Source organism: Prunus mume, linkage group LG2 (genome assembly GCF_029339155.1).
Source record: "Prunus mume cultivar Tortuosa linkage group LG2, ASM2933915v1, whole genome shotgun sequence".
In the NCBI taxonomy this organism is placed as follows: domain Eukaryota; kingdom Viridiplantae; phylum Streptophyta; class Magnoliopsida; order Rosales; family Rosaceae; genus Prunus; species Prunus mume.
Window position 1 is genome coordinate 11,285,318 of NC_142699.1, and position 13,986 is coordinate 11,299,303.

General features: G+C 36.8%; 2 protein-coding genes and 1 long non-coding RNA gene across 4 annotated transcripts; 1 reads left to right on the forward strand and 2 right to left on the reverse strand.

Moving 5' to 3' along the window:
• Positions 1-1,740: 1,740 nt before the first annotated feature.
• On the reverse strand, positions 1,741-3,310 carry LOC103320367 (uncharacterized protein At4g06744-like). The gene has a single exon (XM_008222040.2). It carries the CDS (start codon positions 3,287-3,289, stop codon positions 1,895-1,897), a length of 1,395 nt encoding a protein of 464 aa, XP_008220262.2. The 5' UTR covers positions 3,290-3,310; the 3' UTR covers positions 1,741-1,894.
• Positions 3,311-5,118: 1,808 nt separating this feature from the next.
• On the reverse strand, positions 5,119-9,168 carry LOC103320368 (putative WRKY transcription factor 7). Of its 2 annotated transcripts, XM_008222043.3 has the most exons (4): positions 9,009-9,168; positions 6,165-6,935; positions 5,929-6,054; positions 5,119-5,679 (listed from the first exon to the last, which is right to left on the reverse strand). In XM_008222043.3, the coding sequence occupies exons 1-4, from the start codon at positions 9,035-9,037 to the stop codon at positions 5,517-5,519; spliced, it is 1,089 nt and encodes a 362-aa protein (XP_008220265.2). In that variant the 5' UTR covers positions 9,038-9,168; the 3' UTR covers positions 5,119-5,516. The 2 variants fall into 2 exon arrangements, with proteins under 2 accessions (XP_008220265.2, XP_008220264.2); XM_008222042.3 differs by lacking the exon at positions 9,009-9,168 and having other exon boundaries at positions 6,165-7,133.
• Positions 9,169-9,702: 534 nt separating this feature from the next.
• On the forward strand, positions 9,703-11,594 carry LOC148919614 (uncharacterized). The gene is made up of 2 exons (XR_016123783.1): positions 9,703-10,451; positions 10,550-11,594. It is a non-coding gene; the product is annotated as an uncharacterized LOC148919614 (long non-coding RNA).
• Positions 11,595-13,986: the final 2,392 nt, after the last annotated feature.

Below are 13,986 nucleotides of genomic sequence, written 5' to 3' on the forward strand. Positions count from 1 at the left end.
AAATAGAGTAATGATTTTCTCACTCCAATTTTATTCATTTATATTTTTTTTAATTATAAAATAAAATATAAGTTGATAAAATTAAAGTGAAAAAATCACCGCTCAAAAAATATATATATTATGAACATTTCTTGTCCTGCGGGGAAAACAAAAAGACAAAATCCCAAGGGGAAAAGGCTCTCGTTGATGCACGGTTATGGGCTGTTTGATTTGATTTGCCGCAACCTATGAGTCTAGTGCTTTATCAAAGATGAATTCTCACCTTGTCGCTTGACAATGCCATGTGATTTTAAAGTCCGTGAATTGGATGGTGATTTTTTCACTCACATTCCACGTTCTAGTATTTTGGGTTAACAAGATGCAGAAGAAAATGGTAAAGTTCACAAATTTGGAAGAGGAATGTCTTGAAATGACTCGCTTTATTCGAATTAAAATGCATATGTTCAATTTATGTTTTTAATACAAGTGATTATCTAAACTACAAGAGGGAAGAAAGTTTCTAAAACACATATTGTGAAGATGTCATGGGAGTTCAAATTTGAGATCGATGATTTGCAAATAAAGACCATTTTCTTTTGAACAAGCCCCCTGTTGGCATGTTCAACCTTTTATCCGACTCTATATATACACGTGCTGGATTCTATAAATACATATGTTCGACTCTTTTTTTGCCCCAAGATAATGGAACATGAAAAAAATATTAGAATTGTAGAGTTTTCAAATCAAGATAGAAGTTTTGATTACATATAATTGATGAAAAGGAAAACGCAAAAATCAATACTTATAATAATGGGGGCCGTGCGATAATCCAATCCATAACACTCTAAACAGGCCCAGACATATTCATAGATTTTGAATAGCAGTTCAAAAACTTAGAAGGACTACAAATTTGGGCCTACTTAACATGTGCAAGAAATAAATCCCTCTGACCCATAGCCAAGAATTTTATTTTAGAAATTTAGAATTTCTGCCTCCCTTATCCCCCACGACAGTTTTGAGTGCTCCTTACCTTTCTGAGTTTCTTTCTAGTGACACCTGATAAAAAAGGAGTCAGTTCCATACTGGTTTCAAAGCACTTCCAAATTTGCATCATCCTGAGCCTCATCTTAGAAGCATTGGGATTTTTTTATAAGTAAAATTCAACGATAGCAATGAGCCAAGTGATGGCGAAGTTGGATAGCTGACCCAATGTGAGATATGTCCGAAGGCCAATCAGAGTGTGTGAATGATCATCCACTTGCTATACGCAGTGCAGCTCTCCATTAACAAATGATTAGTATAAAAGTGACCAATGGCAAGGCTGTCTTGATATATTATTGTACATGCTTGATCAGTTTTAAAATTTCATGAGATATATGAGTTCATTGAATCGTCTGTCTTACCTCACTCAACTAGAGGACATCTCTTACCTACCAGCACTTAGCTCAAAAGAAGAAAAAAGATTAAAAAGAGGGGTTCCCTGAGAAAGTGACATAGCTCAGGCCTTGCAGGTTCTTCTGGAATTGCAACAGAGCAAGACACCCTGTTTTGTCTCTGTTTGGACAGATTTTGGGACCATGGTTTTTCAAAAATGCACTATAGATGGTTACTTTTCACCTAGCTAGTATTCTGTTGTTTGTTTTTCCATACACGCACATGTGACTATATATAATCTCTGATTTCTTATTTTCAGTTGTTAATTCACAGCAGACCATGTTTGAATTAGATGATGATGTTAATGCAAATTCATTATCCATGGAATGACTGAAGAGTTTAGGATTGCATATCTAGGAAAACATCTCATTCTCATATTACAAGTAAAAGAATTACTGACCATGCATACAAAGTCTTGTGAAAATTCCATATTACAAGTTAAAAAAATTCAAACCCTTGTCTTGGAGATGAGCAAAGGAGGTCAAGGTGAGGGAGCCACTTGAGGAAGTAAAGTAGCAGAAGAACCAAAATGAGGAAACTTGCAGGGAATGTAAATATAAGATCCCATGTAGGGACACAACCTTGGGCGTGCAAAGAAATCTGCACATTCTTCAATTGATTTTTGGAATGGAAGATCAGGAATGCAGTTGTTCCTAACATCAAGCACTCCTCTACCAATCAACATTCTACAAAGAGGACCAACATTTGTGAAATAATTATCAGACAATGATAAGTTTACCAAATTCTGCAGCCCACAGACCACCTCCGGCACCATGCCATAGAACAAATTACCAGCAAAGTTGAGCTGCTCCACGCTCTCCAGGCAAGCCAGAGAGAATGGCAAAGGGCCAGTCAATTGGTTATTGCCTGCATCAAACACTATGGCCTCCTTTAGTAACCCAATCTCATAAGGCAGACAACCTGTTAACTGGTTATTTAGGAGCAGAACTTCAGTCAGAGCAGAAAAGGCTTTGGAAATGCCTGGTGGAATTGGGCCCATGAACTTGTTGTTTGCTAAGGTGAGGAGAAGAATATGAGAGCTACCCAAATTATCAGGAAGCTTCTGCATGAAATTGTTGTTGTTAATGAACAGGGCATCAAGGTCCTGAGTGAATATCTGAGGTGGAACTGACCCAGTGAAAAAATTGAACCTTATGTCCAAGAAAGTGAGGCTGCTCATCCCAAGAACAACACTGGGAAAAGGACCAGAGAATTGGTTGTTACTTAGGTCAAGCTCATAGAGATAGGGGAGCTTGGCAATGTTGGCAGAGATGGTGCCTGAAAAATTGTTGGAATTTGCATGGAAGAGGGCAATATCAGGGAGTTGGTCAAGAAACCCATCAAGTGAAGAAGCACCAAGTTGAAAACCATTGAAGTCAATGGAGGCCAGGGCAATTGCAGAGCTGTTGTTTGGGGGGTTGTCACAATAGAAGCCTCTGTAGCTGCAAATATTGGAGCCTACCCAAGTTTTGGTGATGCCTAGAGGATCTGAGGTGATGGTGGACTTGAATTTTTGGATAATTGGGTACACTAGTTCAAGCTTTTGATCTGCAAACACAAGTTCTTCTGTGTTTGGTAAATCTGGAGGTGCTTGTGGTGGACTTATTTGCTTTCTATGGCTTCTATCTTTGCTGCCTCCCCTATGGTGGCCACTTAAAACAAGCTTGAGGGTTTCTTTGTGGGTATGGTCTGTCACAGAGTAGGCAATACTGAGACAGGTTAGTAGAAAAAAGAAGGTTGAGATTGAAATTAAAGCTCTGGTGGGAGCAGAGCTTCTCATTATTTCCTGTGTTGAGCTGTATTTGCTTGTTTTCAGAGGTTTTTCCAGAGCAAAGCAAAAGGTGGCAAAGGATGGCAAATAGGAGGAGGCACTCATTGCAAGGGTTTATGCTCAATCATGAACACTTTTTTTTTCATAACTAATAATTTAACCTAATTTTTATTATATTATGAAAACTGGATAAGATGCAAAAGTTAATTATTAGGTGCTCTATGAAGCACTAATTCAACACTCGAGACTTGTTTTACTCTCAAAGTCAAAAACTGTTTAATATTCATGAGATAACTCTGGCCTTCTTTATCAAATTCTATCCTTTTAACGTTAAAGTATCTAAAATGATAACAGTTAAGCAATACAAACATGAAACATCGCATGGATCTTCCCGGACCCTCAATCCACTGCTGTCAAAAGAAATAGAATAAAGCCAAAGCATAGCTTCAGAAGTCAGGGTTAATGCAGAGTGTGTTCATTTCAAATTATATAATTAATTTTTCATCACTGAGAAAGAAAAAGAAAAATCTAATGCAGAAGAGGGTTCTGTTTCTTTCATTATTTTCTGGCAGCCTGCCACGGGTCTTGTCCTTCAGGAGCAGGTTTACAATTGACCTACCGACATCCATTAGCTTGTGGGGGCCTAATGCACCACTAGCTCAAACTAGCATCAAGATTTGCTCATTCTGATACCGGCAGGTTAATGTTATATTCAAAGTTTCTGTTCTTGATCAAAATCGATATGAAATTTAAATATATATATATATATATGGTTCTTACCATTCAGATGACGAGCATAACAAATTAACAATGCCATATATGTTGAAGAACAAAAAATGTAGGGATAAAGTAAACGGGTTATAGCCAATAAAAAAAAATAATCTTGACTTGAAAATAAGAAGTTTTATATTCAAACTCTTATGACATCTTAGTAATGTATGTATGTGAGAAATTCTCGTTCTCTTTAGTTTGGATTATGGCTTATACTACAAAAACATGTTGGGATAAATATTATCTTCGATGTTACAACGGAAAAGGTGTTTAGAATTTCATGTTAAATAATTTCAAACCAGAAGAAGTGGCCCCGGGTTTGGTTATCTTTAATGGAACATGGCCTCTAAATTTGGTTTGGTGATGGTGATATCTATCTCCGGAGGTAATCGAGAGCAGGCCTGAGATATTTCCCAGGTTAGCCTGGTAATATGGGCTTCTTCTGGGCCAGCCAGCAGAAAATTTGTTTGACCAAAACCTAAAAAGAAAAAGGTAAAAATATGCCTGCCTTTTTCATTAGGTACAAACTTTGGCATAACTTCAAAACCAAGGTGGCTTTTTGCCCCAAAACCCCGAGCAAATTAAAGAAGCGAACTTCTCCACCGAACTTGAAACTGAAAACCCTTCCAAATGTGAGCAAAGGTTGGAACAAATAACGTGTTTGACCAGGAATTCAAACAAATCAAGACATTTTTGCCATTATGCTTTGATTTGAGAAAGCAACACCCACACCCACAGTGAATGTGTAACCAAGAAATGTTGGGATTATGCTTCGATTTGAACATAAACAAAAGACAACCTATCAACACCCCCCAACCGACCACATTGACTTTGCCAAATATTTACCCATTTAAATGGCAACATTTCAAGATTCTGCAACAAAACCAATTATAACAGAGAATCCATGAAGGCAACTTCGTTGAGAAATATGGGAACTTAACACAATCTTTAGGCACCACCTGACAGCACAAACATCCCAAAAGTCCTCATCTCTCTCTCTCTCTCTCTCTCTCTCTCTCCACACACAACTTACCATTACTAAATTAGGGCTCAAGTTGTCAACTGTCCCATGCATGCCTCTTCCATATAAACTACTGTCTGCCCATGCATTGGGTGACCCTCAACAATTGTATAGTGGGAATTGGAACGAGTAAAAGTGGGCATCCTCGGCAAAATCCACCATCATACATATTAAACATTTCTAATGAGTATATAGGCACATCATTAAATATAAAAATAAAACCCACTAGTTAGCATGATTGACTTCCCACCAAATCCAACATCTCTAAGCCTATCCCTATATCTTCTTCTTTTTTTCTTTTTCTTTTTAAAATTTATAATATATAAGGTTCTAAATGAGCAAAAGAATAAATCCAAATAATAAAAAATAAAAAAGACGAATCTAGTTTTGTATAGGCAGCTTAGGCGTACCCACTAATCCTCTTGGAGACGGTGCAAAGCAAATGATCGTTGACTATTGTATAGCCCAAACCATATAATTTCTTTGCTTCTTGCAATATTTAATACAAAAGGAACATTTTGAGGCGTTGGATGAGTTGACTTAAGATGATTCGAGGACGAGAGCAGGCGTTGGATCCGTGCCACTGTGGGAGTGATTGTGATCACCTTCGTAGGTCACAATCAGCATGGTTGGATCGTCTAGAGCCCGCTCCACGTGCTTGCGTGCAAGACAGCCTCTCTGGCTACTACACTTGTAATATCCTCTGCATTGTGACAAAAGCAATCAGACATTCAGAAAACTCAGCGGCTACGTTACTCAATTTATTGATTCACACAACTTAGAAAAACGAGTTGAGTGTATCCAATGTCAAATGTGATATTCACGCTCATCGGAAAATTACAACATTCAAAGAATAATTTATTATAATTTAAATGTCACACAATAAATTCCCTTAACAATCAATTCGAACAAGATTAATGAATGAATGACTGATTGAATGAGAATCTTATACCTTGGATGAGGGGAACCCTTGATGGGTTTTTGACCGTACTTTCTCCATGAATAATCATCCGGTGGAATATCAGCCATTTTCATACTAATTGCAGGGACTCTGACCACTCTTTTCACTTTTGATTTCCTGATCAATCCAAGCAATACAAGTTAAAAAGTCGCAATTTTGAACACATCCCACATTGAAAAAACTAAAACCAAATTGAAAATCATGATGATTGATGACCGTGGACCAACCTTTTCTTGGAACAGTGGCATCGCCCAGAAGATGAGCCGCACCTGAGAGCTGCAACATCGTCCATGGAATTGCACTTCCTCTTCAACGAAGAAGAAGAAAGAGGCGGCTTGCCCGAGGACGACTGTGACATGTTTGTGAACTGAAACCCAGAAGACATTGAATGCTGCACAGAACCCTCAGCATCTCCAGTGGTTAAAGAAGACATAAATGAGTTGGCAGCGGAAATCGAAGGTGAGGGTGAGAAATTGATGGTGGTAGGAGCATCCAGCCTTCTCTCCGCGCACCCAACACTCTTTGTCAACACAACAGGGGTGGTTTTCAGATGGGGATTGTGAGGCAGAGGCGGTAAACGCACACTCGGTGTGGGGCAGTAAACCTTGAAAGCAGAGGATTGCTCTGTTTTGAAACCAGGGGGTTGATCTGTTTTTGGGTTATGGGGTTCTTGAATTGAAGGCCTTGGGATTTGGGTCTCTGTTTCCTGAGGCGGCGGTGGCGGTGGAGGCGGAGATGGAGTGACAGGAGCTCTTCTGAACCGAGCGTGGCCGGTTCTTCCATTGTCCAGTAATGAAATGACCTTCCTGAACTTGGTCACGGCCATGTCTGCAACAGCTTTGTACTCTGTAGCAGCTTCAGGGTTCGATGAGGAAGAAAAACAAGAGTCTTGGAATTGGTGGTGGTGTTGCGAAATCAAGCTTATGAACTTCTCGACGCTTTGAATTCCAGCTGAGGCCGCTTCCTTCACAGCATTCTCTTCCATTTGCGCTGCAAAACTGTCAATAAATCCCATCATGAGCTCCACAGCCATTTCTCGTCAACACGGCATGAAATTGGTTGTGAATTGAAGAAAGACAAGTAGTTTCAAAACTTGAAAGCGCAACGGAATGAAATGTAAATATAGAGATTTGGTATGATGACGAGAAAAGCAAAAACAAAAGAAAGAAAAAAGCAGAGGAAAACAGAGAAAAAGGGCAAACGATTATTCGAGTCAAACTGATGATGCCCTTCCTCATAAGGCTACAAGGCATTGGCTCTCTCTGCTCTTCATCTCCGTCAAACGTAGGGGCCAGTGATGTGGCTCCACGTGGCAAAGTTCTGGCAGGGCATTGAACCGCTTGGAGACCGTGTATAAATGATGAGAGAGAGAGAGAAAGAGATAGATAAGGTCAAAAGGCTGGGATTAGCCGTTGGATCGCTGACTGAACAGAGAAGGGAGATCAGAGAGACAAAGGGTTAATTGGAGACAGTGAGGTAGAGTTGACCTTTTGCAGCTTTTAATGCAAAAAAAGTCATTAGAGTGAGGTGGTGGGGTTGTTCGGCCGGAAAACAAAAACAAAAAAAATTTAATATTAAAACTTACGAAAAAATAATAAAAGAAAAGAAAAAGTGGTCGGGTGTGGGACCAGAGGGTTTCGACTTTAAACAGACACTGGAAGCTGCGTCAAAGCCTCAACTCTCAAGTCACATGGGATTCTTCTTGTCATCAACGACAATAAAACCAAGGTCCAATATCCGTTTGATTTAATCTTAAATCTATTTGGAACCGTTGATACTACTACTTTCACCATGGGATACGTGTTACGGTTAAGTCTTGTGGATTGTACATACGTGTGAGTCCTACAATTGAGTTTAAGTGCGCATTTACAGTTATATACATGTCACGCACTTGGCACGACTAATTCTAACGAACTATGAATTTTTAGTTGAGAAGTAATCAACAGTACTAGGAATAATCTTTGTGTTTGCTCATTGTGAATCTCGACCATCCATGTGTAATTTTAACTGACTGTGATGTGTGTACATGGCAGATGCTTTGTTAACAAACCTTGAAAAAGTTTTCATTGGCAAGTAACAAATGGGGAAGGGGAATCAGACCAGAAGAAATAGGGATTCTACTTTCTTTCCAATGTGGGCAATGTCCCATTATTTTGGTCAAACATTCTCTTTTTTTTCTTATAGGGAATTCAAACTGTGCAATAGTATATTTTCATAAATGATGGAGTATTGTTCAGGAAATTTGATTCATTCCACTTTTTTTTTTCCTTATAAAAAGTAGAATGGTCCCAATGTAAGGTTCTTGCCTAAGTTAGAAGAAAAATATTTGTTATTTCCAGCAAATAATGTTATGTTACGTGAAAGTATTATCATGTGTTTTATAGCATTATTAGCAGAGGATATCAAAATAATATTATTTCCGTTTTATAGAAGTCTATCTCTAATGTTAGATAAATCATTCATATAATTATTGCCGTGACCTAAAATCTCGTATTTACATCTCTCTTCCATTCATTTTTGTGTTTGTGTGTGTGCCTTATTTTATTTCGTATACCTCAAAAGCCAATAGATTGGAAATTTTGATGTACAAAAAGACCATGCGACCTAATTTAGAGTAGAAAAGAGAATTCTATGACGTTGCGAACCCACTTAGACGACCTTTATTTACTTTATAATATTGTATAGGGTTTGATTGTAGGAGCACCTCTTTCTCTGGCTTGTGGACTTTATTGATGAGATTATTATTTCATAATTCAAGCACGAAACTTGCCTAAATCTCCTCCGAGGATTAGTCTTTTAATAAACAACTGGCAGCCATTGGATAACCAATCACTGCTCTCGCTTTTATTATTGTTGTTGTTATTGTCATTATTATTATTATTAAAATGTTGTTAATGTCTAACTTAGTGTTTGTTTTTTGTTTTCTTTAATCACTCGAACCAATCGCAGCACTAAGTTGCTACGCCAAGTAACCCATGACCTCAATTACTTTAAAAATGATTCAATGTACCCAAAAAAGACCTTAATAAATAAAAATAATCAAAAGAAGAAAATAAGAATAATGAAGTCACCTGTTTCGAAGAAGAACTAGAGTATCCATTTGTCCAGCTTCTGGTTTCGCCTTTGGACGAAGAACTAGAAGATTTTGAAGGTGCTTGAGGATTCTGGTTTCATGAAGAAGAAAGATGAAGTTGGTAGAGAAATGAGCAAAGCAAAGGGTGCAAGATATAGAAGAGAGAAATTGTAGGAAATGGGAAAATGAGTAGGATGTATACATATATATATATAAATACGCGTGGCATTGATATGGAAAGCAGAAAGCTGTAGTCAATGGAAGGTCAATGAAAGCTTTGATTTATTTAATTTGTACGTTAGCGAGAAATTTCCATGAAATATGCAATGTTTTAAGGTTGATTTGGAAGCCCCAATTTTTGACTTTTCCTATTTGGAGACGTTAATTGGTGAAGACTTTCCGATTTGGGATCCATGGAATTGGCTTAAACTTCGCGTCCTACCCAATTATTTGAAGGAAACATAACCAATTATAGAAGATTAGGGTTTAGAGGTCAGGTCAGACTCAAAGACTTATTTTTCTTAACTTCAAACTCAATATTTTCTACGTAGTTATTGCATGCGTGAAGAACTAGGGCTCCTCTGCCTATGGCTATTGGGGGGCCTATGTGTTTTGTTTTATTTTTGGACGCGTTAATTAAAGTCAATTACCTCCGCCTCCACTTCCACTATACAACAAAGTGCACCAATTAAAATGGAGAAATTCATGAGATGAGGAGTTGCAGAGAAGCTTCCTTCTTCTCCATTATTATAGATTTGGATTGGACCACAAAGGCTATAACCAATTCAACGTGTCTGCTACAACATATGCATGCATATATGGCTAATTTTTAGATACCTGTAATTGTATGCCACCTTCTCCACAGTTTCCATTTACTTTTTCTTTGGTAGAAAGGAAGGGAGAGGTCGACGAAGCCCAACAAGAAGAGAAACTTCAACTTTCCATTAACTTTTGAAATTGTGTGTGAAGCATTTAAACCTAATCACCAAATTAACTCCATTCATTATGGTTGTTGAATCTAGTTAAACCTAATTCTCTCTCTCTCTCACATAAATACAAAATCACAGAGTTTCTGGGCATTTTTATGGTTCATGCGGGTCAGCACTGGAAGACACTTTACAGAGAGATTCAACACTGGAAGACACTTCGGATGCACGCATCAGAGACCACGACTTGACTGGACCAAGTTTCTTTGTATATGGTGTAGTCCAAAATTTCGCCCATTGTTTGAACTATTTTTTTTTACTTTTAATTTTTATAGTTACTTACTTGTAAAGGTTATGACTTGGTTGAAACCTCCGGCACTTTGTAATTGTCATTTAGAATAATGACCTGCCTCTCTCTCTCTCTCTCTCTTTCTAGCTACCAGAAAAGAAAGTCCAATTCAAACTTCATTTGCGGAGGTGGTATTTGATTCCCGTGAATAACTGGGATTCACAAGGTAGATTATTTGTTTGACCATAAACAGAAGCTAGATTTATGTTTGCTATATTCCTTCGTCGACAATTTTCCCCTTTCTGTTATTTTGATGTTCATCAGATCAGAGGAAACGCGGCCCAAAACCACTAGAAAAGGGCCTCAACGCTCAAACAGCAAGCCCCAGTGCTAAGGCCCAAACTTTCAAGGAATGCCTCCTCCACGTATATTATGGGGACAAAAAAAGGGTCCAAAACCAGCTAGTCATGCCCATACAGAAACGTGACGTTTTATTGCCTTGTGGAATTATTGATAAGCAAGGACTGGAGATTGAGAGACAATGGAGATAAGAGACACATGCACACAACCCACTCATCAAGAACATCATCATATCACTACAAAACTCATGCCTGCCAGGTGGTTCATAATAGTTAAACCACTACTCGAGATTCTGTGTTGAAAACTCCCTTCCTCTCCCATACCAATTATATATATAAACCAACAAATTCAAAAATAAAAAAAATAAAAAAATCTGGCCAAAACAACTTCTTAAATATTCTTATTATTGTAATTCGATGAATGTCTTATTATACAATAGAAAAAAGAGAGAGTGAATAAGAAGAATACTTGTTGGCCTTAAATATGAGAAGATACTACCAAGTGAGAATGTCAAAAGTCTAGAAGAAGTTGCCAAGGAAAATGATTTGGGATTGTCGACTATTGCACATTCAAAAGAGAATTTGCTGCTTATATGCTTCCCCTTTTTTAAAAAAAAATTAAAAATTAAAAATTTTAAGTGTGGGCTGGTTATAATTTCCAAACACCCCCTCCCCTTTTATTTTTAAGTTTGAGTGGGCCATAATACATGTGAGTTGTTTTTAAATTTTAGTAGACATAAGTTCACATCATCAAATGGGCTGGGTAAGATTAGCTTTGATTACATATAGGTTTTTTTTAGTGAAAAAATAGGATCGCCACTAAGTACCTCAACTCACACATAATGGCAAACTAACTTAACTAACAAAACCAGTTGACTCTTTTGCTTAAGTTAATCACCAATTGATTCCATACTTGTATTATCCTTTTGTGGGTATTTGTATGTGCTCTTGTTGCTGATGATTTTTGTGCTTAATTTATGAATACAATTATTTATTTTATCTCAAAAGAATCACCGCCTATTCAATTAATTAAAAGATATTTATTCCAAAACCCGTTTTGCATGACATATTATACAAAAATTCATATAGAGCTTATTTGGAGAGAAAAATCCAAAACTAGCCACTTGTCTTCTAATTGGTTTTTATACAAGTGGCTAATTTTGGAATTTTTTTCTCCAAATAGATTCTATAAAAGTTTTGTATATAGTGACATGCTAAAATTAGTTTATTAGTGAAATCCTCATTAATTAATTAATTAAACCTTTAGTTGTGGCATTTGAAACCAATTAAGGTAGCGCGACCTGTTTTTATTAAGGTGCTACGAATATCATGGGTCCCAAACCATTGGAGTGAAAAACAAGCGATTGGACCAATCAACTTATATAATCCAATCCAAACTAAAATTTAGTAATGGACAAGCAGCTAGAGGAGAGATGAGACGAAAAGTGGCCCACTCTCCCAGTAGTCCAGAAATATTAAAAGTGCTTTTGTGGATGGAGATCACAGCTTCAAACGCACTTTCATGTATGATGTGCCCTCCTCCTCTTCAGAGACCCAATCCACACAAACACCGGTAAGGAGCAGTGAGATTGAGATGGAATATGGGCAGCGGGTCAAAGATTAATGACTTTGGATGGTTGTGCATTATAGTGGAGAGAAGTGGTGAGCTGACATTCATCTCTGGAAATTCTACCGTCTGGGCTACCATCCTCCACGACTGCTGCGGAGGTCGGAAATTTCTATAATGAAGAGGTTATGTTGAGGAGTTCAGAAATCTAATTGTTTAACAATAATATTGACAAGTTTATGAATCCCCTCCTCGTTATAATCTCTCATTACAGCCTCCTTGTCGAGGACTTGATGGTTTTAAAATATAGAATGAATTTGCATATTTTGGACCCCTCTGCCACTGCCATCCACATTTGTCGACGAATCTTTATGTTTCTTAATTTGTCACGTCTCATTTTATAATAATAGATAAAGTAAACATAATTTGATCTGATAAAAGATGTCATTCCTTTTATTACTTTTCACAGTAGTTCTTTTCTGTTTTTCTATATATAGTAATTATTAAGAATATGTGAACCAATTACCAAACCAACATAATTTGGTTTCCTTTTCATTTTCTGGGTCCAAAATTTGTCAGATTCATTCCATATATTCCTGCAGTGCCCACTTACGTGTCGTGTGCGGGCATTGTATAATTTGTATTGATTGATTTGGACCGTCGCAAAAATATCTTATATTTACTTTCCTTAAATGGCCCACACAGACACGGACACAGACACAGACACAGTAGCAATTAACCTCTTTGTATTTTTGTCAATGAATATAGCTGACCCTCTAAATCATCACATCACATTAGTGTTTACGGGTAATTCATTATTTTATTTCATTTTTTTAATGGGATTAATAAGAGTTTGAAGATGGGCAAATTCCTTTTTGGATAGAGATGTGATGTGATTCTCTCAACCAAACCAACCCATGGTGGTGCATGCATTACATGCCTCACATATTATATTAATATTCCAAATCTAATCACACTGCTAAAACCATTGTTTTCCACAATCATAGTTGTCAATTTTGTTTGGCCAACCCCAATGCTTTAATTTTTATAATTTATTTATTTATTTAATGATAAAGAGGGGTAAAAACTTCCAAAAAACAGCACATCTAACTAAGGCTATCTCTAATCATGAGTTATATGCTAAATATAGCCTTAAATAATGCAAAAACCATCTCATGTCATGGGATCAAATTTTTTTTTGGGCCAAATTTAGAGGGCCATATTTAGTCATTTAGCCCTCTAATTAGGCCAAATGTAGCTCATCTTTGGCCTATGTTAAATATTTTTGTGGAGCCAATGCATGTGCTTTTCAAGACGAGAAAGTATCATGCGTGGGCAAGAGCACGAAATATCTCGTATAATTGCAGATTTAATAACCAATATTAAAAACGAGTTGACGTCATCGATGACATCAACTAACTATTAGGTTTTTATTTTTATTTTTAATAACCTTTTTAAATGTTTTTAAATTCAATTTATTTAATATATATATATATATATATATAATTGGTTTATGATTGTTGGAGGTCAGAATCATTGATTGAAATTTTATTTATTTAAAACCTTTTCAAACGTTTTAAATTCATTTTGTTTAAAAAATATATATATACAAATTTAAAAAATATTGTCTATAAATCGTAGTTTAATGAAATCTTGCATTATTCTGAAAAAAAATATAGCCATACATGGCTGGAGGTGAAAAAATTTAACCTTGCATTATTCTTTTAAAAATTAATATTTTAGAGGGCTAAATCTTTAGCTCTAAACTACATTTAGCCATATATTTGGAGATTATCTAAACACCAAACCCACCAAGTGACAAGTCATTGAAGATA